This window comes from Talpa europaea (genome assembly GCF_964194135.1).
Source record: "Talpa europaea genome assembly, chromosome: 15".
Lineage (NCBI taxonomy): Eukaryota > Metazoa > Chordata > Mammalia > Eulipotyphla > Talpidae > Talpa > Talpa europaea.
Genome location: NC_140083.1, coordinates 74,470,312 through 74,498,006, shown reverse-complemented (window position 1 = coordinate 74,498,006; position 27,695 = coordinate 74,470,312). Strand labels below are relative to the sequence as shown.

Here is a 27,695-nt window from a genome sequence, read left to right as displayed (position 1 = left end):
CTGCAGGGCCTCCCTGGTGGTTAAAGACAACGCTATCAAGCTATCCACAGCCACTGCAGCATGAGTTTGATCCCCTGCTGGCCAGAGAGCTACCCACATGGCGCAGCAGACCTATCCTGACTCACCCGCTGCTCCCCTCAGCATTGTGTTTCAGTAGATCTGCCTGTTCTGCTCCCCACTGTCTCTGGTGAATCCTCTCAACCTCCCTAACTCTGGCCCACACCCCAGCTCTTGTATGCATAAATATAAAATATTAAAAAAAAAAAGAAATGTGGACTTCAAACATCCTATCTCAAAAAAGACCCCACAAACTCCTTTGCCTCTTCCTTTTCCAGGTTAACCCGAGATACCCTTCCATGTCCCAGTCCCTTCAATGAACCGTATCCCATCTCTCTCCTTCTCCTTCTCTGTTCCTCACTATGGTTCTAGAGGGCACACTCATCCCAAAAGACCTTCTGAGTTTTCATCTCTCATAAGCTGGTCCCAATTTTTCTTTTTCTTTCGTGACCAAATTTCTCAATAGTTCACATCTGTGACCTCTGTTTTTCATTTCCCTCCTTAATATCTAAGAATTTAGTTGTTATTTCACTGAAATTGCTCTCTCCAAAGGTTACTAAATGAATACTTCCTCATTGAAAGCTATGAAACATTATTTAGAGAAATTAAAAATGTCTTCAATGGGGGGATAACAACATGATCATTAATTTTAGCAGGCTCAATATTGTAAAAGTGCCAGTGCCATGGATTCATAACTATACTATAGGTTTAAGACGAAACAAATCAAAACTCTGGCAGTTGTTCGTGTGTGTGTGTGTAAATCGAGAAGCTGATTCAAAGTGTAAGTGGAAATACAAAGAGCCAAGAATAGTCAAAGCAATCTCAAGGAACAAAGCTCTTTGTACAAGAACAATACGATCATGAAGAAAAATATGACTTTATAGTAATAGTAACAATGACTATAGTTATATATAGTTATAATACACATAGAGTTATAATAATAGTAGCTATTAACACAGCCTGCACTACTGGCACAAGAACAGACATAGAGACCACGGGTACAGAAAGAAGAATCCAGGGGCTTCCCTAGTGGCGCAAGGGGTTAAGTCACAGCACTGTGGAGTTATCCAAAGCCACTGCAGCATGAGTTTGATCCCTGGCCAGGGAGCTAGCCACATGGCACAGCAGACCTCTCCTGTCTTGCCTGCTGCTCCTCTCAGCAGTGTATTTCAGTAGATCCGCCTGTTCTGCTCCCCACTCTGTCCCTGGTGAAGTCTCTCACCCCCTGCACCTCTGGCCTACACCCCCATTCTTATATGCATAAATGATTAAAAATAAATCTTAACCCTCCCTCAACAGGAATTTCAAAAGGGCTTATTATAATGCATTATATAGATGTGCTCTAATTTAACTAGTTCCATTATTAGAAATTTAGTTTGTTTTTCACTATAAATATTAATGTGTTGAATTTTCTTATGTAAGTCTGTATGTCTATGACTGTTTCCTTAAAATTCCTGGGTAAAAGGCTTTACATCTTTTAAAGCTTTTGAAGTGTTAGCAAACTGTTCCAAAAGAGTCGTACTAATTTTCAGCCCATAGGTGACAAAGAAGGGTGCTCTTACCAACCTCTCAAAGCAAGAGGGACACAACCCCAACGCCCCAACTTTGCCAACATGGCTGGGCTGTTTTCATATGTAGTCTTTTGTAGTTCTTTTCTTTTGTAGCAAATTCAAAAATTGAGCAAAATACTTAAAATATATTTGTTGGCCATTTCTTGTGTGAAATTCTTGTTGATGCCTTTTCCAAGCTGTTTCTTTTGGCTTAGCTCCTTCATGCTGGGATCGCCTCATAACAACCCGAATGCAAATTCTCACTACCTAGCATCTGTGGGTTACTGCAGTGGCTTCACAACCACTTCAACCCTGCTAAAAGTAATTGTTCTAGAACAAGTGGGTGGGATTAAATACAAACTCAAGTCCAATCTCTTTAGCATGGCAGCCAAATTGTCCCTACCCTAGTTTTCCAATTTCATTACCTGCTGTATCCTTATTACCATTCCCACCTTTGCTTTTTTACTTTGATGTGGTTCTTTCCTCCTAGAATGTGGACCATCTTCCTTCCGACACCTTTTCCCCATCTTATTCATCCTTCATAGTTGAACTCAATTGCCCCTTTTCTCTGGGCTAATACTGATGAAGTATTAATTTTGTCTCATGTTTCAAGAGTTGGGTATATGTTTAATTCTCCAACTCTTACGCAGATTCCTTGAAGCATTTTTTTTTTTTTTAAACAACCAATGCTGCCTAGTAAAATACTCTGCACACAGTTGACAATCTAAAATGACCAGGGATAAAATGAAGGAATGTGCTAATTCTGGGCAAAAGCACTTGTATGTTTTCAAAGAGCGTTTAAAGATGAAATCTGAAGCATCTCCAAATCACAACTATCTGAGGATACAGACCTTTGTCGCAAGGCACATCAATTATACACTGCAGTACCCCACTTTGTTTAAAGTTCTTAAAAGACAGAATATGGGACAAGTACAGAATACCAAGGTGGCCTCTGGCAAGAATTTTCTGGCTCTATCTGCTAAACGTTATTGATATGTATTCTGTTCTTGGTAGCTATTTCAGCCCTCCCTGAACTCAGAGTGGTAATGTGATTTCCAGAGGGACTCGAGCCAAGAATCACAAATTCAACAGCAACTCAATCTGAATGCTCTAAGTAACACACACTGGAAGTGTATGAAGGAGGGAAGGACAGAATGCTTCAGCTTCCACCACGGCTCAGGGGAGACACAGACAGAGGACGCTCAGAAGGAACCAGATATTTCAAAGATGAACTTCTGCAAACACACAGAACAACCATGTAAACGAAACAAACGCACTGTTATGCAACACTGGCTATAGCAGAATCACTTGAGCTCCCTGTCTGCTTTGGATGTCAGGGTTACTATCAGAGAACAGAGCTGCTGGTAGGAAGAATGATAAGGAACATAACTGACTGGATGGGATGGGCTGGCTGATTCAGGGAAACTGTCCCAGAACACTTACTGCTCAGGTCATGATTTTAGAATAGGTGCTATATCTCTTCATAGCCAAGTAAAGACATCAGGGAAAGCTAGCAGAAACCCAGGAAATAAAGTCTTAAAGGGGAGAACACAGCCTTAATTCAAAGTAAACAATTCTCTATTCAGTCACAAAGGAAGGACGGACGGATGGATATAAAGAAGGGATGGTTACAAGAGAGGTTACTGAATAAATTCAGTTGTGGTTGGCAGTGACTCAGATTAATTCCTTTCTGTAAATGGTTTGGTGGTGGGCAGGAAATTATACAGAGATGCTTAGTTTGGTTTAAGCAGACAAGAATCTGCACTTGAGGTTTTTAACAGCTAGGTCCCAGGATGCACAGGCCATGAGGTCTGAGCTGTAAACTGGCATGATGATTGGAGCCTTTTAGAGGTGATGAATCAAGCTGAAATGGTCCTTTGTCCTGGCTAGTTCAAATCAGTGGGCCGTCTAACTACATCTGCTTAGGAGCAAAGCAGACATGAAATAACTTCTGAGTTTGAATTTCTGGACACAAGTTACTCTTGAAGAATCTGTCCTACAATCATTTCCCATAGATGAAGACTAACTCCAAAGTCTGAGCCTGCAGCTTGAATCTCCCATGTTCTTTCTAACATCTCTGCTCACTCCAGTTCCCTGTGGTGAGGAGCTGAGACAACTCCACAGTGCCCTGGACCCTGTGCAATGCTGACTGGACGTGGTAACGCTCACAAGGCTTCTTCCCCCACCTCCTCTCTTGTTATGAACTCCTTTGCCAGGCAATGTCTGAATTTGTTTTTATAAGAAGGAAAAGCTGTTGTTGCTTAGACCAAAAGTAAATAAGATGTTACTGCTCTTCCATGACTAATTTTGAACAAAATAGCATAACAAAAACAAGAATTTAGCTTCATTCACCAATGGGGCCTGTATATACAAGATCCACAGTCAGAGTTCCACTGACTCCCACAGTATACTCTCAACTCTCTGGGAACTTCTGCTTTTTTCCCTCTTGACTAAAATGTCAAGGGAGGATGAAGCCTCCAAAGTGTGCAAAGCAACTACTTCCTAATATTACCAAGGGTACTTCATGCCTGGCACACAGCAGGTGAACAAATGCTTGCCCTGTGCCTTAGGGCAGCTAAGGTGTATTGCCTTTGTTTTCAAAGATTAAAAACAAAACAAAAACAAGAGGAAAACAAGAACTTGTCTTGTTTCCCATCTATGACACTGGAAGTTCTGAAATGTGACACTGGCAAGCCCCTAGCCTTGAAGGAAATCAAACAGTTAAGATTTTTCATGAATCTCTACTTATAGAATGCACATAATTTAGTTTTCTGCATTAACCTCCTCCTCCACAAAGTATCAAACAATGGAACTACTCGATCTACAAGCAGGCCAATTCTGAAATTTAGACTCAAAAACCTGGAAAGAAGCTAACAGAAATACCAGTTCAATTCTCTGACCTAAGAATAAGACAACAGAGGCCTGAAGGGTAAAGTGACCATTACACGTTAAATTGACAGGAGCATTTGCCTCAAGAAAGTTTAAATATGTATTGTCCTTCATGCGTAACCATGAGTGGTTAGAGGATCACACTCTACTTAACAGATGGCGTAAGTTCTCTGTCGAGAAAAAGAGGCCATCTCTCCTGCTTCGGAGAAAAGTTTTACAAGAAATCTGGTGTTGTTATCTATCTTCCAGACCTCTGAAAGTTGTCCTAGCCCTCAAGTTGCTTATCAGTCTTCTGAAGGTTAGATTGGTCATGATTTTGTGAAAGTCAACCACTGGAAGGTCAAGAAAGCCAGGTAAAAGTAGACAAATGAGTTGAGTCAATGACAATCTATAGGCCCAAAACATATGTTGGTAACACCTGTCACTCCAAAGTAATCTTACACACAGCAGGAACTGAAACCAGGCAAGTACAAGGGATGTAACAATCCAGTTTTAGACAGCTATCTGTACATAAATCAGCACAAGCTTTTTCGTCCTGATGATTCTATTTTGTATTTGCAGATGTCACTGAAGTACTAATGTCTTTAATTTTTAACTTATGTCTAGACATTGCTCAAATGCTGGCTGCTGTCCTCACTAAAGCATTCTTCCCTGGCTGAGATAATTTGATTTTTTCCTATGTGATACTCTGTGTTTAAGATCCTTCTATGTCACCATCTTTCCTGAAAGGTTGTAACTTGATAAATGTCATTCCTTTTCTGAACAAGGAGCGAGGAGGTGGAGACAAAGAAAGCATGGCAAGAAAACAGAAAACATGATTACAAAAGATAAAAGTGGGAACAGATCCCTCCACATACACACCAAACCCTCATAAGAGATTTCCATTGGTCTGATTGGCCTCTTTACATTACAGTCCAAGAGCCAAGAGTGGGGAATCACTTCTTTTCTTTTCTAGATTTATTTATTTATGCATACAAGAGCTGGGGTATAGGCCAGAGGTGCTGGGGGTGGGGGTGGTGAAAGGATTCACCAGAGAGAGGGGGAAGCAAAATAGGCAGATCTACTGAAACCCACTGCTGAGAGGAGCACTGGGCGAGACAGGAGAGGTCTGCTGCACCATATGGGTAGCTCCCTGGCCGGGGATTGAACGCTTTGCTGCAGTGGCTGCTGACAGCTTCATAGTGCTGAGACTTAACCCCTTGGCCACCAGGGAGGCCTGGGAGTCATTTCTTGTCTAAAAACATTCTCAGGACATCAAAGGAACTGCGATATATCATCCCACTAAAGCCACCTGGACTTTAGCTGATAACAATGCATTGTATAATTGAAATTTGCTCAGAGTAGAATTTAAAAAAAAGCATGTAAAGTGATGGATGCATTAATTAACTTCATGGAGGGACTCTTTTCATGAGGTACATCTCCATTAATCCATTGCACTGTATACTTAAGTACCTTACAAATTTGTCAATTATAGGGCCTCCCCGGTGGCGCAGCGGTTAAGCGCTGGGTTGTGAAGCTGCCTGCAGCCTCTGCAGCACTGGTTCAATCCCCGGCCGCTGGGCAAGGGTCCCGCATGGTGCGCAGACCTCTCCTGCTGCCCACTGTTCCCCTCAGCAGTGAACTTCGTCCATCTGCCTGTTCTGTTCCCTGCTCTGGCTCTGGTGAATTCTCTCACCCTCCCACGCTTCTGACTGTACCCAGTGCTTGCATAAATAAATAAATCTTTAAAAAAAATTTGTAAATTATATCTCAATAAAAATGAAACAAGAACACAAGTCATCCCTCTGTGGCATGCTTAGATGAAATGCAGTTCTGAGGCAAAGAGATGGGGGGGAGCCTCTATGAGGCTTTACCAGTTGGAAGATTGCTGATGTTGTCCCAGAGGCTTGAGAGAGTGTGGCGTGTTATAAACAATGACCCAGATTTCCCAGGCAGGCAGAATTTTAACACTGTTGTCTAAGTTGGTTTGGTAATATCTCACATTATCTCTTAGAAATCTTACAAATCTGTTAAGTGACATGAATAGAGGCATTCAAATTAAGGGCCTGTCATTATCAAAATGGAGAAAAATTTCTTTCTTTGCCAAAGGGATCCATCAGAACAGCAGCAGGGTTCTGGGAATTACAGACACAGCCAGGCTCGCTGGCCAGCCCGTGTATTTGGTTTGGCTCTTAGAAATGAAAACTGTCAAAAGGGAAAGGATGAAAACAAAACAAAACAAAAATCCAAACAACTAATATAAGAAATCTAGTGCCGAAACTGTCAGGGCAGTAAGAAAAGGCTTCATGGCAGCTAAGACTGAAGCGTTCATCTAGCACAAAGCCTGACCCAGGCCCAGCCAGTCTCTCTGGCCAAGCAGGAAGAGAGAAGGAAGTTTCCTCCAGTCACAGGGGCACAGTGTTCCTTTCACATTCTGTCCGGATTGCTGTCTGCTGTGTCTAGCACACGGCATTTAACTGAGGCCATGTTAGGGAGACACTGGAAAGGCTCCCACAGGGAACTCTGAATCATGCTTGACTGTCTTTTTCATTTTTAGGGCTAACCTGATACATTCCTTCAGTGGTGTCTCCTGACTCCCTGGTGAGAGGAAGAAACCACATGCTAATGTATAGGACAAGCTCCTGGCCCAGTAGCTCAGAGGGCCACGCAAGGAGTGCGATTACTGATCACAGCTCTGGGGTCCTGGGAGCGGTTCTGAGGGGCCCCTGGGTACACACGACCATCTCACAGAAGACCATGTGCAGGGGTGAGAGGCACGTAGAATATGATGGACGTCATGGAGAATGGGGGAGGGGCAGGGGCCTGGAGTTGCATGTTATAATTTTGGACTGCTAGAGGGAAGAACAAGAATGTGGTGAGATCTGAAAGCTCTTGGGGAAGATTGGGGTTAAGAGAAAAATATTCCCACAGCCCCCCTCATGCTCAGAGAATTTTGTAGCCGGTGTTTACTTAGGTGAAAGGGGTGAAGAATGAGCAACCCCAGGGACATACATTTCCAGTCTAATCTGCCTCAATGGATGCTGAAGGCTCACCATACTTGTGATTACAGTTTCCCTAGGAAGTGTGGGCAAAGCCATGGCTTTCTCAACTGCTGTCACACAGCTTTATTTCTACATGGAAGGAATATCTGGGCATGAGAAGTAAAGTCCTCACCAAAGCAAGTACTTCCAAGGAGGTAGGCCTGGCATACTGAAGAGGAGGCTCACCAAATCTCATCTCTTTAAAGACGTGATTAAGTTAAAATGAGGCTGTCAGAGCGAGCCCGATTCCAATCTGACTGGTGTCCTTATGAAAAGAGGAAATTTAGACATCTGCAGAGACACAGGGGCACCCACACAAAGGGCAGGCCGTGTGAGGACACAGCAAGGAGCCCAGGCCAGAGGCCTCAGAAGTGACCAACCCTGCAGACACCTTGATTTTGAATTTCCAGCCGCTAGAACTTCAAGAAAATAAATTTCTAATGTCAACCCACCCAGCATATGGTATTTGTTATGGCAGCCCTGAAAACACAACATGGTTGCTATATAGTACCACAGAGGATGACTCCTCAATTCTAGCTCCAGACAGCAGAAGCACATCTTCACTTGCCCTCTGAGTGCTGTGTGCTGTGCTGTGGCCTGTTCCCATCTCACCTATTTAGCACTGGGAGGTAGGGGTTCAGGGAAAAAAAACCTCACTTTTATGGCAGTGGCCCCATCAGCAGGATGTTCTTGTAAGGCGGACAGCAGATTCTGTTCCAGGCTCAGGGAGGAATAATACCAGTAGTCAGAACACCTTGCTTGTGGCTGCTTGGGGGTCAGGTCACTCAAGTAGCAGGGACTCTTCAGACAGGTGAATAACACAGGGTGGGAGGAGGTGGGGGTTATTTCTTCCGACTCTCCGGGGAAAGCAGGGCTGTGAGTAATGGGGGGGATTAAGGGGCGGCAGTGGGAATGGCCTGACTGTCTGTCAGTGTGTAGAGACTGCTTATATTTCAGGGTGATCCTTTTGATTTTTATAGCCGGGAAGTCATGCCCCACAAAGGGAGGGCTGAGTCCCACACCTTTTCCTTTCTTTTAAGGTATGTAGGTTTCTCCCAGAGAATTACTGTTGTCTATAACCACTGGTACCACAGCACCTCTGTGTCCTTCAGGTGTGCTGAGACCACAAACTTGGTTCAGAGCCCTAGACACTGACCATAGTATGGCAGTCCTCAAATAACACTATTTCATTCAGTGTCATTTTGTTAAAATGTTGAGGAGAAAAAACCCAATTCCAAGCAGCGGCCATAATACGTGAAATGTGCAGGTTCCCCCCAGGTCTGCATGGGTTTTCTCTGGGTACGACAGCTTCCTCCCACACCCCAAAGATGTGCATGTGAAGCTCAGTGTCAGTTGCCCTGGTCTGAGGGGGTGTGGGTGTGGGTGGGTGGGAGGCACCCTGTGAGTCGAGGGCCTCCTGTCCAGGTGGGTGCCTGCTTTGTGTCTGAGCTGCCCAGGCTCTAGCCACCTACCACCCTGAACCAGAATAAGCAGATTGGAAAATGAATGAATGAATATATACATGATTATTTTAGTATTACAAGTGTTTTGGGTTTTTATTTGATGATGCTTTTGTGGCAGGGTAATATGCCATCGGAACTTAACTCCTATTAGTATCAGTCCAGTAGAATTGGTTTCTTATACGCTGTTTTTGCTTAAAAGTTGGTTTCCTGATATCAGAAACCTGTCAATGACATTGTGGACTTACTGTAGCTAATGCCTAGAAGAAATTTAAGATAATTCTATTTTTATACTGTCCCTGAATCTTTTGTAAAGAAATAAAACAGTTTGGAAGAAAACTAAGGACAATTTATTTCAAGAGCTTTGACAGGACTGGAAAACAGTCATTCCTAAAGTTTCTAAGTCCATGGGCTTCACGTCAGCGGCACCTATGTTGGTCACGTTTCAGCACTCACTAGGATTAATCTTCTTTGCTTACTCGCGGGAGCGTTATCTCTGGAAGATGACATTGGAGACGACAGCCTCGTGCTTAATGTACTGGATTATAGTAGCTGTCAAGGCTCATTAAAATTCCAAGAATGTAAGTAATTGCTCTTGCAGGAGCTCTAGAGAATCAGGAGTGCTAACCTTCTCCTATACTTTAAGCAGAAAGGGAAAAATGCAATTAGGCCAGCTAGAAAACACTACGCTCTCGATAAATACAGAACTTTTTGATGAAAACAATATTCCATATTCATATTTTAGAACTCAAAAGAGTCCAATGCAAGGTCAAGCTAATGAAAACCACTCTAAAATATAAGATTCTTCAAGGGCCTCCCTGGTGGCACAGAGGTTGAGCGCTGGGTTGAGAAGCTGCCCGCAGCCTCTGCAATGCCAGTTCGATCCCCGGCTGCTGGGTGAGGGTTCCACATGGCGCGCAGACCTCTCCTGCCGCCCGCTGCTCCCCTCAGCAGTGTACTTCGGTCCTTCTGCCTGTTCTGCTCCCTGCTCTGGCTCTGGTGAATTCTCTCACCCTCCTGCACTTCTGACTGTACCCAGTGCTTGTATAAATAAATAAATAAATAAATCTTAAAAAAAAAAAAAAGAAATTATTTGAAAAAAAAATATAAGATTCTTGCATTCTCTGCTGCAAAACTGGAATTGCATGAAACTGGAATTGATAGTAGGTGTCTGATGTCCAATTTTATTCAGCCCTGCAAGTTAGGAATAGGCACTGGTAAAGAAGATCAAGAGCTGCTTGTCAAAGAATGGAGGGAAAGACCTGTAGACAAAACAGAAACAGCAGAATCCTCCTTCTCTGTGACACGTTAAGGAAGGAAGTGGTTGGAGGGATGTTGTGTATCAACAGAGCTTTGGTCTAGCTAGGTCTCAATCTTTATTCTCTCTTTCCACAAACAAGATAATTTTACATTTAGCACAAAGCCTGTATTTTGTCCCTACTTAAGTATATCCTTTTGTGTGTGCACCATAAGGTTGTGCTCACATTGGTAGTGAGTTGTGAATAATGCTCACTATCTGTGTCATTTCAACTATGTGAAAGAGTTCCTTATCTCCTCTACAGTCAAATTCCCATTTCCTCTCCCTTTCCCAACTTAGTTTTAGTGGATTTTATCAAAAATCAGCACAGTTTTGTATCCTAGAGTCCTTACTCAGCAGCCTGGCCTCTCCTGTGGTGCCTGCTAATTCTTCCCCATCTTCTTTCTCCTTCTTTACGTTTTGTTTTTTTTGGGTACCAGCTTTTCGTTGCCAGATTTTCAACATCCAATTGGCAAGATACTCTGCTCTTTGCATAAAAAAGGTTAATAGCAGCTGTCAGAGGAAGGAAAAAGTATGGGACTGTGTGAGAGCAGAGAAAATGTGAGGCCACGCCACAGGGTTTTCCTAATACATTTGTTAACACACTCACACACAGACACACACCACCTCAAGTTCCAGTCCCAGGACAGACACTTATTTATCTCAGGACTCTGCCGTTCTTTTTGCTGCATTGCTGGTCTCGTCTCTCTCTCAGCCTCTCACACACTCTGTTGTTCTTAATTTTTTGGACAACAGTTCAGCACTGGAGCTGAAGAAACAAATTTAAACACCACAGAAAGAAGAAAACCAGATCAGAAACATTTAAGTTGGGAACCAGAACAAAGTCTGCTGCTCCACAAAGAAGCATTTTTCTTTTTTTCTTATTTTCTCTCTCTGCTGCCCTTTATCCTGTGCCCCCCAACAGCTCCTGCGTCCATTTGGCTCCCTTGTGTCGTACAACAATCAGTGCAAATGCATTCAAGAGAGAAGAAAGAAATGTCCTGCCGGTGCCTGATGATGGATGCCTTCCCTGAGTGCGGGAGATGACTTTCAGGTTCTGTGCCCAATAGTGCTCCAGCATTAACACCCCCCGATTCTCCACCTTGAAAAGAGAGGGGTAAAAGCCAAAGAGTGATTGATCAAAATCGAGAAAACAAATGGAAGAAGGAAGCCAAGGAGAGGACAAGGTCTAAGCCAAGTTTTGGAACAATACTTCCCTGAAAATTAAAAATGGGACTGAGTGCTGGGAAAGAGAGCCGGAATCCCCAGCTCTGTGACCCACAGAGCGGGCTGGCTGATACAAGTTCATTCCAGTGTGGTCGGCCCCTGGCGGGAGGTTGGCATTCATAATGGAAAAAAAGGATTTGTACTCTAAGGAGAAATTCCATTTTTAGCTTTATAGCGGAATCTGCCTATCAGTCAAATTGCTTCAAAAAGTTCAAAAGGAGACTGGTAGTGGGGTATATTTCTGGTTTTGCTTTAAATTAAACTATCACTGACATACAACAAAATGCAAAGATCTTTAAGTGTATAATCTGATGAATTTTGATAAACACACAGCTCCATATAGCCATCTACCCAACCGAGACAGAGAACATTTCTATCACCCCAGAAAGCTCCTTGTAACCCTTTTCAGTTGATTCCTATAGGCAACCAGTGTTCAAATTTTTATCATCATAGATTAGTTTATTCTGTTCCTGAATACAATATAAAAAGAATCATACATTAATCACATATTATTTTGTATCTGACTTTTTTGCTTAGGATAGTATTTTGAGATTTATGAAATTATACTTGTATTAGTACTTCATTCTTGTTTACTGTTGGTTATTATCCCATTATATGACATGTAGTAATTTTAAAAAAACCAAACTATTCTGCATCAGGTGAACATGATAACCACTACATTAAGGAAATCTGGGCATAAAAACCAAACTATTCTGTTAATGAACATGTAAGATATTTCCAGTATGGGGTTTTTATAAACAAAGCTGCTATAAACAATCTAGTGCATATCTTTTTGTGGACATAAGTTTTCATTTCCCTTGAGTAAATAATGAATGAATTGCTGGCTATAAGAGAGATGTACACCTAATAGTTTTCCAAAGTCTTATATCATTTTAAAATCTCACTAGCAATGTATCAAATATCCAGTTGCTCCAAATTCTCACCAACATTTGCTAATGTCAAGTCTTGGTCATTTTAGCCATTTTCATGGTACTGTAGTATTATCTCATTGTGGCTTTCATTTCCAAGCATTTTTTCATGTGATTACTTTACCTTCTTTTGTGAAGTGTCTGCACAAGTCTTCTGTCCTTTTTTTTGTACTACATTTTTTTTTTTTTTAAAATCACTGTGTAATGAATTACCAAAAAGGCATTGGTAACTCAGCTTGAAACAATACCCACTTATTTATGACTCAGTTCCTTGGGTGAAAGTTCAGGATTGGCTTTGCCAGGTTTTTCCAATGTACACTATTTTGTGCTAATCCAGTGAAATAATTTTTTAGCGGAGATTCTTTCAGACTATGTAACTATCCTGTTCTTCAACCAACTTTCATGGGCTGTTTTTCACATTCGTTGACAATTCTTGGCCAAATCAGTTATTTATTACCATGATGGTTGCCAAACAATGATTCTCTATTTCCATCACCCCTTCTACATTTATTAGCTGGCATTTTACTACAGGATACAGCTTTCCTTTGTTCCCAGTTAATTTGTTTATCCACTAAGTTCTTTATACAAGTGTAGATATAGATATTTCTATTTTGATCAGAGGCTTTAATCTGCTACCATCACTGGGAGATCCCACCCCTCCACCCCCAATCCTTCTAACATAACCCTACCACTTCAGGAACACTTCCTTAAATTTATAGCGTAAGATATTTTGGATTAATGTGGTACTTTGCTGCACACAGCCCTAGACTCAGTCATATCTCTAAGGAGCCCTGGTTTCTTTTGGTAGAAAAGACCATCTAGAAACCAAGATCCAGTTGCTAGGTGAGCACCTTGTTACTGGTGTGTCCCTGCTTCTAGCTCACATAAGTGTACACAGAGAGATATCTAAATCTATTTATCTGCTAAAAGCACAAGTCCATATCAATACCTCCAACAGCAACCTAACAATCACAGGCTATGACTTTACCCTTTCTATGTTTGCTACTCCTTTCTCCTACAATGATAAACCTGGTTCGCGCTATCCTCAGTGCATTTACTCATTTGCTCAATTCCTTGTATGCAACCAATCTCCCACCCTTGTATGCCATCATTTTGGTCCTGGCTGCCAGTTCTATATCAGCTGAATTTCAGCCCTGGTCTTGCCAATAATGCTGGCCATGTGGGCTGAATTCTTGGCTCTAACCTACCAAACATGCCAGCTGTGCTGGCAGAATTCTTGGTCCCATATAGGCAACGATCCTTGGATCCAATTACAGGTCAAACATGTCAGCTGTTGACCAAATTCCCAGCCTCTATCCTGCTTGTCATTTCAGCTACATCAGTCAACACCTTGATCCCAGCCCCACTGACCATGCCAGTTGATCCCTAGGCCACAATAAAGGAGAAATGGCAGGCTAGCTGTTTTTTTAAAGCATATGACTCTGCATTTAAAAGAAACAGAATTTATGCATTCTGGTATCTGCCAAAGACTAAGTCCTTACATCTATTATTGCTTAACATAGGAAATTTTCTCTTGCGATTATTGATATATAGGGAGTATTGCCTAAATACTATCCAAAAACTTGAAAATATATTATTTGTATTAAAAAACATATCAGATATATGACAATTTGGAAAGCAATACTTAAGATTTCCTATGGAATGGTTTTTTATTGATGTTATGATATTGAGATGTTAGGAAAACAATAGATCTATGAAAACTAATTGTTATATATATAAAATGGAGGATGTTGAAGGTATTTAGAATTTGATTCATCATGAAGGCCTGTGGGGAATGAAATTTCTTTCACAGTTATAAAAACAGGCAAAAAGAGCATTTCTCGAAGTAAACATTCTTTCAGGGAAAAAAGCTAAAAATACCAGGTATAGAAGGAAAACACCTCAACACAAGAAAAGTGATACATGACAAACCAAACATCAACAGCAAAATCAGTGATGAAAGGTTGAAAGCTTTTCCCCTAAGATCCAGGAGTAAGACAAGGGTTACTACACTCACCACTTTCATTCAACATACTATTGAAAGTCCTTACCACAATAATCAGCAAGAAAAAGAAGCAAAAGGTATTCAAATAGGAAAGGAAAAAGTAACACCGTCTTTGTTGGAGGTGGTATGATCTTATATACGGAAAATATTAAAGACTCATCCAACAAAACTGCTGTCAGAGCTAACCAAATAATACCATAAAGCTGCAGCATACAAAACTGACATACAGAAAACAGTTGTGCTTCTATATACTAACAACAAAGTATCTGAAAAAGAAATAAATGAAACAATCTCATTCAAAAAACAATAATGTACTCAGGAATGAATTTAATGAAGATGATGAAAGATCTGTACACTAACAGCTACAAGACTTTGATGAAAGAAATAGCAGAAGACACAGGCAACTGGAAAAATATCCTGTGTTCATGGATCAGAAGAATTAACATTGTTAAAATGTCCACATTACCCAAAGTCACCTATAGATTCAGTGTAATCCTATTAAAATTCCAATGGACTTTTCACAGAAATTGAAAAAAGAATCCTAAAATTTTGTTGTCAACACCAAAGACCCAAATAAACAAAGCAATCCTGAGAAAAAGGACAAAGCTGAAGCATCATCATGCTTCCTGATTTTGAAATACAACAAAGTAGGGCCTCCCCTGGTGGCGCAGCTGTTGAGCACTGGGCTGCGAGGCTGCCCGCAGCCTCTGCAGCACTGGTTCGTTCCCCGGCTGCCGGTGAGGGTCCCCCGCCCCCCCCCAAAAAAAAAAAGAAGAAAAGAAATACAACAAAGTAATAGTCATCAAAACAGTATGGTACCAGCATAAAAAAAGACACATAGACGAGCTGAACAGAACTGAAATACCAGAATATACCCTTCGCATAACTAATATCTGGCAAGGAAGCCAAGAATATCAGTGAGGAATGGATGGCCTTTCACATAAAAAGTGCTGGGAAAACTGGATAACCACATGCAGAACAATGAAAGTGGACCCATCTTACACCACTCACAAAAATGAACTCAAAATGGATTAAAGACTTAAATGTAAAACCTGAAACCATAAAATTCCTAGAATAAAATACGGAAAAAGCTCCTTGACATTAGTCTGGACACAGTGGCTTCCTGGACATGGTACCAAACACATAAGCAACAAAATCAAAAATGGTTTGCTGGGATGACATCAAACTAAAAGGCTTCTATACAACAAAAGAACCAATCAACAAAATGAAAAGGAAATCTATGGAAAGGGAAAAAATATGTGCAAACCATATATCTGATAAGGGGGTAAATGTAAAATATCAAAAACTTAGGTATCTCAATAGCAAAAGAACGAAAAAATCTGATTAAAAAATGGACAGAGGAATTGTTTTCCAAAGCAGATATACAAATGACCAACAGGTACATGAAAAAGGTACCTGACATCATTAATCATGAGGGAAATGCAAATCTACAATGAGATATCACCTTACATCTGTTAGAATGGCTATCATCAAAAAGACAAGAGTAAGTGGGGGCCTCCTTGGTGGCACAAGGAGTGAAGCATCAGCACATGAAGCTGTCCACAGCCACTGCGGCATGAGTTTCATTCCTGGCCAGGGAGGTAACCCACATGGCAAAGTAGACCTCTCCTATTTCTACCGCTGCGCCCCTCAGCAGTGTATTTCAGGACATCCGCCTGTTCTGCATCCCACTCTGTCTCTGGTGAATCCTCTCACTCTCCCACGCATCTGGCCTGTACCCCGGTTCCTGTATAAATAAATAAATCTTTAAAAAAAAGTATGATGTTTTTACTGACTTCTGGTTTGTTTTAATCTTGAAGGATACTACAAAGTGCAAAATTAATCACATAATTCTATATAGACAGTGCCTGAGAGCTCATTCCTGATTTTATCTTATTTTTCTTTAACTTCATTTTCCCTTGATTGTTAGAATCCTGGAGATGGGAAAGCAGAAGGGAGGATTGTCCTTTAGGAGATTTGGATATCCTCTATCCAATCTGAAAAGCACTCAGAAGCACTCATTCAATTTAGAGTGCTGTGAGATTTAGAACTGAGTTTCTGATCACTCATTTTGCCCTTCTGAAACCAGCTCCCGTTTAACCTTAAAGCTGAACAAATATAATACTGTGAATATAACTTCTAATTTTATGTGGTAATAAGTAAAAATATATAATGAAAACCAGAAAAAAAGTTATCTCAATGAGATAAATGGCTGTTCTTTCATGTATACAAGATAGTTAAAAATAATCTATTTTTGGCCATAAAGTATGATTTTGGTCCTAATTTATTTAATTGTTGGAACTTGACAAGATTGCAACTAGAGGTTAAGGTTAAGTGGCCTTAAATTCATTATTTGAACAATATATGCTTGGCGAGAGAGAGAGAAAAAGAGAGAGAGAGAGAGAGGGGAAACCAAAGGAATAGGACCCGAATACTTAAGCCTTTAAAATGTAACTTGCATATATCCACTCACCCGCAAACTAAAATACCTTAAATGTATGCATTAACTGTAGTCATCAAACCCAAATCTACTCAGTCTATGGTCACTATCTGACACTGGTCAGTGTGTATAAAGTCACAATACATAAAACGTCTCCAAACTAGAACACTTTGACCCAAGAACATTATTATGTTCTAATAACTATATGAGCCATTGCACTGGTGACATGCTGGAAAGTTAAAGTTTATAGTTGCAGGGAAATCACGTTATACAACACAGCAGCGTAGGAATAAGAGGGTCATGGGAGACTTATAAATGTTTCCTCATCTCATGGTAAAGTCGAATAGAATCACTTGCAGCTATAAGCAAGATCACACATGAGTGTGATCTTTCCATCATATACACCTGCACATATCTGCAGTATCCCACCTGGCTGCAACTTTCTGAAACTAAGGAAGTGGTATGTTCAGTGTAACCTTTGCAAATCTACGTTTCTGTGAAAACCCAACTGTTATTTCTCCCCAACACATTAGGGTGCCACTCCTTAAGCTCTATGAAATACATGAAAATTTAAAACCCAGAACTACTTGCATTGACATTAAAGGAAAAAAGCAGCTGTCAGAAAAGTTTAAGTTGAAAATTTCCAACAACTTTTATGTAGTTATCGAATACTTGACTTAAGAACCAATAACAACTCCTTGAGTAGAATTAATTCTACTTGCTAGGGTCAATGCCAGATTTATGGAGACACACAAGGCTTCCATCCCAAGAGCTGGCAAGAAGACTTGACAAGAAACCGAGGGTACGTCATGTAGCAGGAGATGGTACATGGTATAACTGTTACGTGGGAAACCTGGACCTGGAATTCCAATTATGTGCTGTGATTCTGGAAGCTAACATAGAGTGATTAAATATGTGATCTTCATAAACAGAGAAGTTGTTTAGAACTGAAGCTGAACGTCATAAAATTTTTTTCTTAGTGTTAACCACGTTGTGTACAATAGCATTATACTTTGACACTACCTTAAGCTATTTCTTCAAAGACTCTGGGTGTGGAGTGTGGCTGGTTACTGACATCAATTGTCAGATTACCAAAAGCTATTTATTGAAAGGCACTGAAGAAACTGTTTTTGGTACAAATAAATAATCAACTAAGTACATACTAAACATATGTTGGCAAATATTTACTGAATAGGTACTATACACTAGGTACTGTTCTTGGTACAGGGCATATGGCACTGAAAAAAAAAAAACAGAAAAGTTCGTTGTCCTTTTCTCAAAGGGATAGTAATAGGAGAGCACAGTGGCGGCAGAAGGTACTGGACACACAGTTGATTAATACAAATGTCAATAGAAGGCTTTACCTCCCCCATACAAAACATAAGCAACACACATATACAATAAACCAACATGCATATTTGGCAGTGATTCATATTTTATGTTTCTTGGACTTTAAGAACTAAAATCAAATCATTTTTGTATTACTAGAAATCATCTTCCTCAATAGCCTGCATCATTTCCTTAATTCTTATTTGGAGTGAGGTGAAGAAAATTGGCTGATTTCTCTACCAATCTTTAGCAGCTACAGAGAAGCTTACAGAAGGTGGTGTTAATTGCTATATTCCTTTGCAAATGATGTAAGACATGGGTTTCCCAGGAGATATTGATGAAAATACAATTTCATGCACGTCAAATAATAGTAACTGAAGCACATTCTTAAGCAAGGGGAAATATGATAATATTAACATAATTCATGTAAATGAGAATTGTTTTGATGATGACAGTGGTTGGTTTTAACAGTGGAGAGACTATCAATGAATTCCTAGTTTCATTTACTCAAACTTTCTGAAAAATGCTCAGTCTTTGAAATGGAAAAAGTATTGTTTAATAATGTTTTTCAAATATGCCTTTATGGACTTAAAATTGTCTTTCCAAGGGAAAAAAAATAATGTTCAGGGTGAGACCAAGAAAAAAATTCAAATTAAGGGTTTTTCAAGTTCAAGTTTGAGACTTACCTGTTCCTGGGTCATCTTCTGCAGCTCATTCTCCCAAGCTGCCTGGTCATCGTCCAAGTCATAGGAAGCTGGTGGAATCAGTCCACGAAGGATCCGGGGGTCACGGTCATGACAGAGGGCTGTCAGGTGTCCAATATACAACTTTAATTTGCTTCTATTTTGGTCAAGTTCTAAGAGGGGCTGGATGATCTGAGGTGAAAAAATGAAGACAGTCAAGATCAATCTGGAACAAGAAGTTCAAATATTTTCATGCCTCCCAAGTCAAAGAAAACTAACCAAAGACTAAAGCTCTTCCAATTGCTATTGAAATCTTTAGAATTGGGCCTCCCTGGTGGCACAGGGGTTAAAGACAACACTATCAAGCTACTGCCAGCCACCAGGGAACAACCCACATGGCACAGACCTCTCCTGTCTCACTTGCTGCTCCCCTCAGCAGTGTATTTCAGTGGATCTGCCTGTTCTGCTCCCCACTTTCTCTGGTGAATCCTCTCACCCCCGCACCTCTGGCTTACACCCCAGTTCTTGTATGCATAAATAAATCAATCTTAAAAAAATCTTTAGAATCATAAAATGAAATTGTTCCACACACTTGCAAATTTACACTGTCACACCCAACCGCCATTCTAGGGGAGAGAGGGAATGTTGGCTTAGTGTATCAACACAAGATTGAGAGTTCCGTATTTAGGCAGGGGATTAGGCATGGAACTAACTTGTTTTTACAGAGATGACAATCCTGATATAGAAAGATTCCAGTTACCTCACAATTTCTCTTTCCATTTATTTATGAGTAGATTACAAAGAATTGCTAGAGAAATTTGCTCATCTGAAAGTCTGGACAACATATACTTCATGTGTTCCTCTACCTCCTAGAATGGAAGAAAAATTCTGTCTCTGGAGAAGGTGCATGTTTTTCTTGGCCAAGAGATGTGATGAGGAACTCATTTCTAAATCTGCCTCATCCTGGCTTACGCTGCTCTCATTCATTACACAGAAGCTATTCGATATGCTTTTAAAACAGCGATTGATACATCCTTAAAAAACACTAGATACCTGACTCACAGCCAAGGACTCTCTGAAACTCTCTCAATTGTAGCATTGGTCTTGTTTTTCTTGACAAACAGACCTGCTTTAATTTTACTTTTCTATTCCCTTTAGCCTGGATCAGTAACTATTCCTTTGACTCCCTGGAAGCAGACTAAACGCCAGATGACTGATGTCCCAAAATTTCATTTGTCAGCTCTCATGACAATACTCTGGCCAGGTACATGGTAGCTGGTCAAAACCCAGCGTGTTTAGGAAGAGCTGGGCCAGAGCTCACATCGAAGAACACTGAAATGTGAAAGCAGCATCTGCTTGATACATAGCAGCTGTGAGAGTTGCAAAACCCTGCCAAAATGCTGGCAATTCTCAAAATGTTCCCAGGGCTTACAAGGCAGAGGCCTGCACCTGTTGCTTGTCACTAGGCTGGCATTTTCATCAACAGGACACCTCTGACCCACCTAATGAATAAGAAGCTCGATAATCTTTAGGTCCACAGAAACAGCACCGGGTATTACTTTCAACAGTGACAGTCATTTCCCTCTGGCCTCCCCAGAGGACTGCTTTTGCTGCTTTCCTTGCTCTTTTCAGGAATTTAAATGAATTAACATGTTATATTTTTATCATGCAAACAATACATATTTTATGATGAAAATTTTGGAGGAAAAGTATAAAAGAAGTCATAAAATAGCTTAGAGGTATTTGAGAATTAAACATCTGCAAAATTTTGAGGACTTTCTTCCAAGTCTTTGGTAACACTATCACACTTCGCCTTTCGCTTCATACACTATTTGTGCATTTAACATTATATCACGAGAACTGTGTCTGGAAAATTAGAAATACTTCCTTTGTTTCTAACAATATTTCCATGGAATAATTAAAAGAGGGTATAATCAGGGCTTAGAGGCTAAAACAATCTTTAGCTTACTAAAAATATCACTTTAGGGCCTCCCCGGTGGCGCAGCGGTTGAGCGCTGGGTTGCGAAGCTGCCTGCAGCCTCTGCAGCGCCAGTTTGACCCCCGGCTGCTCCCGGCCACCAGAGGAGGGTCCCACATGGCGCGCAGACCTCTCCTGCCGCCCGCTGCTCCCCTCAGCAGTGTCCTTCGGTCCTTCTGCCTGTTCTGCTCCCCGCTCTGGCTCTGGTGAATTCTCTCCCCCTCCTGCACTTCTGACTGTACCCAGTGCTTGCATAAATCAATCAATCAATCAATCAATCAATCAATCAATCAATCAATCTTAAAAAAAATCACTTTAGGACTATGTAGTATAATATAATTTAGAAGAAGGAGCCTGGCTAAACCAACCAGAAAATACGAATTAATTTATCATTATTATTTTTTACACACACACACACACACACAATTCTAAAAGTGAAAACACTTGGTCTTGCTGTGACAGCCTCTTGGGCTCTGTAAGAGACCCTAACTGGCAGGATCATGGTACCAATTCGGGGCTAGCATTTCCTACCTATCATAGACACATCAGCAGTCAACCACAGAGACTGTTTTGAGTTTGGAGATACGGAATGTGGGGAAATTGGACAATTTTCACTACTGATCTCTCAAAAAGAATTGTATTTTATTTCTCACCACAAATATTTACTCACTATAGAAAATTCAGAGAATTTCAAAATTAAATATTTAAATGCACGTACACTTTGTACTTCACTAACTATACCGTAGTCATGGTTTTAGTACTACCTCCCTCAGGCCTTCAAGTAATGCAGTCCCCTTTCATTATCCTTAAAAAAAAAATATCTTGGACTTTCTATTTTTTTCACACACACTGGCTAAATAATTATTGTTGTGATTTCTCCTACTGGGTTTGTACAACTAATTCCCATTTTGTGTGTGTGTGTGTGTGTGTGTGTGTGTGTGTGTATGGGTTGGGGGGAGGTGGTCATCACATCTGGGCTGCAGGGCTGATAGCTTAGGCAGTTACTGATTGGATTGGAAAAATGACACAAAAATGTATGATCACCGAGGAAGGGAACAATGTGATAAATGGTAGTAAAGGAAAGGTGAAATTTCTTACAGTAAAATAGAATTTAGAAGGATACTAGCTCACCACTGTGTGACTAGGGATGAAAAATGGACTTTAGGTTCCTGCTCTTAACCAAAGATGAATTTTAGACTAATTTAAACACATTTCAAGTTGAGGTGCTAAGTGATTAAAAAAAAAGTGATAATGTTTTGGACTCTGCAATTCTTGAAGTCCAACTGAAAACTTAAATGATAGATATTTTTTTTCCTTTGCACTCCATACAATGGCTAAGATGTCTGTTTTTCTTGTTAAAGTTTTTTTTTTTTTTAAACTTATAGCCACTTCTGTGGGATGATATGAAACTGCCCAACTAACAAAGGTCCCAATCAAATCTATCAGTAAAAAATAAATAAATTGACTTTGGTCTCTCTGGGATACATCAGCCGTGTCAATCATGGGGGAAATGCTCTTATCTCTTTTTCTGCCTAACTAGGTCACTTAGAAAAGAAATTGTGTTTCCCACAAGGAAGAACTGTCACTGCCTTATCTCAAGAGGGAAGAGAGACACTTCCCAAGCAGAAAGAGGATGCCTTACAGGACCTGTAACTTAAGTCTTTGGCCCACATGCTACTTCTGTACATTGGCAAGGAGTTCTACCCAAAACCATCAGAAATGTGGTGAGGTCACATTAGTTCCATAGCTGTGCAGTGCTACAGTTATATATCTTTTTTTGGCACAGGGAAGAAGAACTTAAAAAATGAACTTGTCAAGATTACCTCTACTTGTAGCAAATATAATGCCTAGAAGGCAAAATTTCGCCAATCCTACATTTGCCAAGTTGTTAAGGAAAAGAATTTATATTATACAAAGGCTTAAGAGATTTTTTTTTGTTGATTTACTGGGAGCGTTATTTCTTTTTGGGAGGATTTACTTGCTTATGTTTAGATGCTTAATTGGTTTCAGAGGCCAGCGTTTGCTGGTATATGGTGACAAAGGACAGAGATCTTCTGAAGGTATTTTAACCTCCTTTCTACTAAATTAAGGTTGGATGACTGAAGGTCTTTTGGAAGACTGGTGAGTTGCTCCTGTAGTGTTTGATACAGACAGTAATTGAAGATGAATGAAGCAATGAAGCTAACTCATTGCCTGAATTGACGACAAACTTTTTTTTCTATCCACTGAAGTTTTCAGAGGCAGGTTCAACTGTCCATGTATTACTGCATAAATGCTAGTGTAACTTTAATGTCTTCATTGGGCTCCCCTTACACCGCTATCTTCCAACATAGGAACATCAAGAAAGTTCCAGAACAACGAACAGATTAACTTTCCAGAGAGATTATTTGCTTAAAGGCATTTTGGTCCAGAGGCCCCAGCAGAAGGTCTCTGAAAAGTAAGTAAAGGAGGCAAGGGAATAAAACATCAATCTGGCTTCAAAGTCTTTCTTCCCCTCTCAAAAACTAAGTTTAGCTTCTAGTCAATAATAAAAGTGAGTATTTTGTGTCTTTACAAGGGTTGGGGGTTTTGTGATATATTTTCACTTAAAGGCAGCTATACTGTGAGAGACATTTCTTTGAAAAAATAATAGTAAACCCACACAATGCTTTTGTTACACTGGTTAGGTATACTGCATATCAGATCCACATATATTAGAACTAATAAGTTATATAATTCACTTAACAAACATTTAGTGAAAGCCTTTGTACCATGCTATAGCCAGTATTAGTTGATGGGAATATTATGAGTAAGATGTGGTCCTACCCTACATGAAAACAAAACAAATCATGAAAACATGTTGAATGTATGTAAGAATTAAAATGTATCAATTCATGATTTATCTTTGTTTTAATTTTGAAGTTTACTTCAGGCAAACCTTTTTTTTTTAATTTTTTTAAAAAAATATTTTACAGCATTGTTCATTTTTTGTACAGTGTTTGCTCTCTCCTCTCAGGTGTAGTCCCTATAGAATTCCCACCACCAATTCACCCATGACCATCACCATAGTCCCTTATGCTCTTCCCTCCCCTGTTTTGATCCCTCTCCTCCCCGCTGCCCCACAGAATGTCTTGGATTTATAGTTTCCTGTTAATTTTTTTATTATTTATTTCCTGATCCCTTATTTGGTTCCCCTATGTTCTTCCTATAAGCAAAACCATCCGATATTTTTCTTTATCCTTCTGACTTATTTCACTGAGCATAACCTCTTCCAGCTCCAACCAAATTGCTGCGAATGGCATGAGCTTATCTTTTTTGATTTCTGAATAGTATTCCACTGTGTGTGTATACCCCATCTTCTTGATCTAGTCATCTGTTTTTGGGCATTTGGATTGTTTTCATAGCTTACATATTGTAAATAGTGCTGCAATAAACACAGGGGTGCAGGTATCCTTTTGAATTAATGTTTCTGTGTCCTTTGGGTAGAGTCATAGAAGTGGAATTGCTGGGTCATATGGAAGCTCTGTTTTTAGTAGTTTGAGGAATCTCCATACAGCTTTCCATAGTGGTTGGACCAATTTGCAGTCCCACCATCAGTGTAGGAGTTTCTTTTTCTCCACATTCTTGCCAACATTTGTTGTTGCTGGTTTTTTAAATATGTGCCATTCTCACCTGTGTAAGGTGCAAACCCTAAATTGTTAACTAAACCTCTTTGTCTTGACTTAAAGCTGACTTCGTCATCATACATAAAGTTATGGCATTCAATAAGCTTTTTTATTCTTATTTTTTAAAAAGATTTATTTATTTATACAAGCACTGGGGTACAGGCCAGAGGTGCAGGAAGGTGAGAGAATTCACCAGGGATAGAGCAAGGAGCAGAACAGGCAGAAGGACCGAAATATACTGCTGAGGGGAGCAGCGGGCGAGTCAGGAAAGGTCTGCTGCGCCATGCGGGTTGGTCCCTGGTTGGCTGGGGATCGAAATGGTGCTGCAGAGGCTGTGGACAGCTTCACAACGCTGTGATAAATCTGTTGTGCCACCGGGGAGGCCCCAGCTTTTTTATTCTTAATGGTCTCTGAGCTCCAATCTCCCTCTTTTATTTTATTTTATTTTTTTTGTGGGACCCTTGCTGGTGGCTGGGGATTGAACTGGCGCTGCAGAGGCTGCCGGCAGCCTCACAACCCCAGAGCTCAACCACTGCGCCACCAGGGGAGGCCCCTGAGCTCCAATCTCTTAAGCCTTCTCAGGTGAACCACAAACAAAAGGATAAATGCTTTAGTCTTCACTCATCTTTAATCCTAGCAAATAGAGAAAATATATATTCAAGGACAGTCCTCATCTTATACTCTCATAAGAGATGCACTGGATAAAAACACGACTAGCAGGTCTGCATCTTCATAAAAACCTATAAAGAAGCCAAAACCTCAGAACAGTTTGTAAGATACACTGATGTAATTTCCAACAAACAACAAACTTTGTTAATATTGAGAATCTGAAACTTTTGTTAGCTTTAGATTTTGTGCTTAGCTTGAAGGCTACAGTCATTCAGAAAACTTGTATATACTGTATCTGCCTTTCCTTTAAGGATAATAAACTAAAACTTCAAGAAAAAAGTTGAAAGAGAATCTGAAGTTAAACTCAGTGCTCCAAATCCTAACCCCCTCTTGATAACTACTTTTAATACATTTCTATTTGACTCCACAAACAGATTTTATAGAATGTGACTGCTCTACATGTATCTTCCAAAACAAAAATTAAAAATCAGGACAAAAACAAGCAAATAAAATCCAGAGTGATATGACATATAACAAAAATATTACTAAGTCCTTAGAAAATTAGTTCTATACTAAGCAGGATTCCTTTCTCAACATCCTTTATAGATGATCTACTATTATTATTTGCTTAATCATTGAAATATTTGGACCAAGAAATCACTTAGGTTGAATTAACTTCTTTTTTTTTTTCTTGACCAAATTTCAGTCAAGTTCCTTGAAACTCTCTTTTTAACTAGACTCTGCCCTCTGGGCTTCCATGGTCATCTTTACATTGTCCAATTCCAGCAAGAGTTCTGCTCAGTTGGTATATCAGGAATCATCTATCCTCAATGTCTGATCACCCTGAATATATGATTAGGCACCTCATCCTCCACCATCCTGCAACTGATACTTGATCTTTCTGGCCTACACACATAACTTCGTCAGGTTGGTTTTGCCAGACTTCCCCTTAGCCCTGCTGTTCTTGTTAGTGTCTGTCGATTAATCCCCTATCCTGCTCCACAGCTATAAATTTCTATTTTTTCCTTGTATTGTATTCAGAGTTGAGCACAATCTCTCTCCCCCACTGCAAACTTTCATCAGTGGTTCGTCCCTATCACAATTGTCCCAAATAACATCTGCCTTACTGTTCTGTCACAAGTGAATGAATAATTTTTCCCCCATAACACTGGGACAATGAGGGGAAATATAAATACTCAGTTATCATTAAGAGTTCAGATCCAGCTACCACTAAGTCACTGAGATGAAAAAATGTTAATCATAAATTTTATTACTAAGAGAAATATCTGGTGCTAAAAGTATAAACTCCAAAGGTGTCAGATTTAAAGAACTCTGTAGCTTAAGCGTAGGAACTACAAAGGGCTATGAAGATAAGTGGCAATCATTTTTTTTTTGTATAATGCGATCATTTCCTCTTAGTTTTACAGTTCAGAAATCTGTTGTCAATTTTTCTGTAAGCATGAATTCCCCCAAAACAAAACATCCCCTATTTCTTGATCCAGACATGAAGAGAAAAAAATTCTTTTATACTCAAAATTGTGAAATAGGAAACAGGGTTTAGAAGACAATGAATCTTGATGTCTGAATGATAGTGCTAATAGCATTTTGCCTATTTACTCTTCATTCTGCTAAAACCGCTCCTATCTTATGCAGACCATAAAGGGCTTTGCTGCTAGTTAGGGAAGGAAATCTGCTGGGTTTATCTGTGCCTGTGCTGATGAAAAATGTTACTGTTGTAGGCATTTCAAGTACTTGTTAAAATACTTGTAAACATTTAAAATACAAGAAAATAAGGTCATTCACCAACAGGAGGGTAGACAAGTATGAAGAAATGAAGACACCGTGGATAAATGGGCATGAAGTGAAGAGAAAGCTATTAGGAAGTGAAGAAACTATTACAAGCTCAGCAAAAAAGGGTAAGTCTAGTATGCACCCAGAGGGATAGTCAGATGAGAGGAAGTGAGACGACTAGAATGAAGAAAGTCACCTACTCTGCCGGATTCAGAAATGCTAGGAGCAAGTATGCGTTCCAAAATTCTTCTTTCTTGCCCTAAAGAGCTCATAAAGATGGGGAAGCATCTTTAATTCAGTTCTTGGCTGTTGCTTGCCTCTCCACAAAGAATCAATTACTGTGTTTCAGTGAAAAATGTAAGGGTTAACTGCTAGTATGCATATGTGTAAATGAAATAGCTAAATGGCTCCCATATTACGTAGTAAAGTTTCAGGGCCATGTTGAACACTTATGAATGAGAAATGATGAGGGGAAAAGAGTAGGCATGGGGGAAAAAATAATCAAAAGAGGTTCATACTTTTTTCTGAGCAGGTAAGCCGAGAAGCTACATTTAATCTAAGGGAAAAACTACGTAGGTAGTTGGCCACAGGCAAAAATGGTGGCTTTCAACTCCTTGCATGCCTGCCTGGGCACACACTCGAGTGGTGAAATTGACAGCTCACACTCCATTCTGATCCTTTGAGGTCTGGTGCCTCAAAGTACCTCTGCTATAATTGTTTGCTGCAGTCAAGCACAACAGCACTTCTTGGCATTATTACATGTCTGCTAGACAGATGGATCTGAAAA

At 40.1% G+C, this 27,695-nt stretch overlaps 1 protein-coding gene across 3 annotated transcripts in view; it reads right to left on the bottom strand.

Annotated features, from left to right (window-relative positions):
- The window catches only part of ERC1 (ELKS/RAB6-interacting/CAST family member 1), a gene marked incomplete at both ends in the record, with an annotated part of 269,908 nt that overhangs the window by 7,237 nt on the left and 234,976 nt on the right, over positions 1–27,695 (bottom strand). For all 3 annotated transcript variants that reach the window (XM_084254694.1, XM_084254695.1, XM_084254696.1), the window contains one exon: positions 18,890–19,078. In XM_084254694.1, coding sequence (XP_084110820.1) covers positions 18,890–19,078 — 189 coding nt within the window. The remainder of the gene's footprint in view (positions 1–18,889; positions 19,079–27,695) is intronic.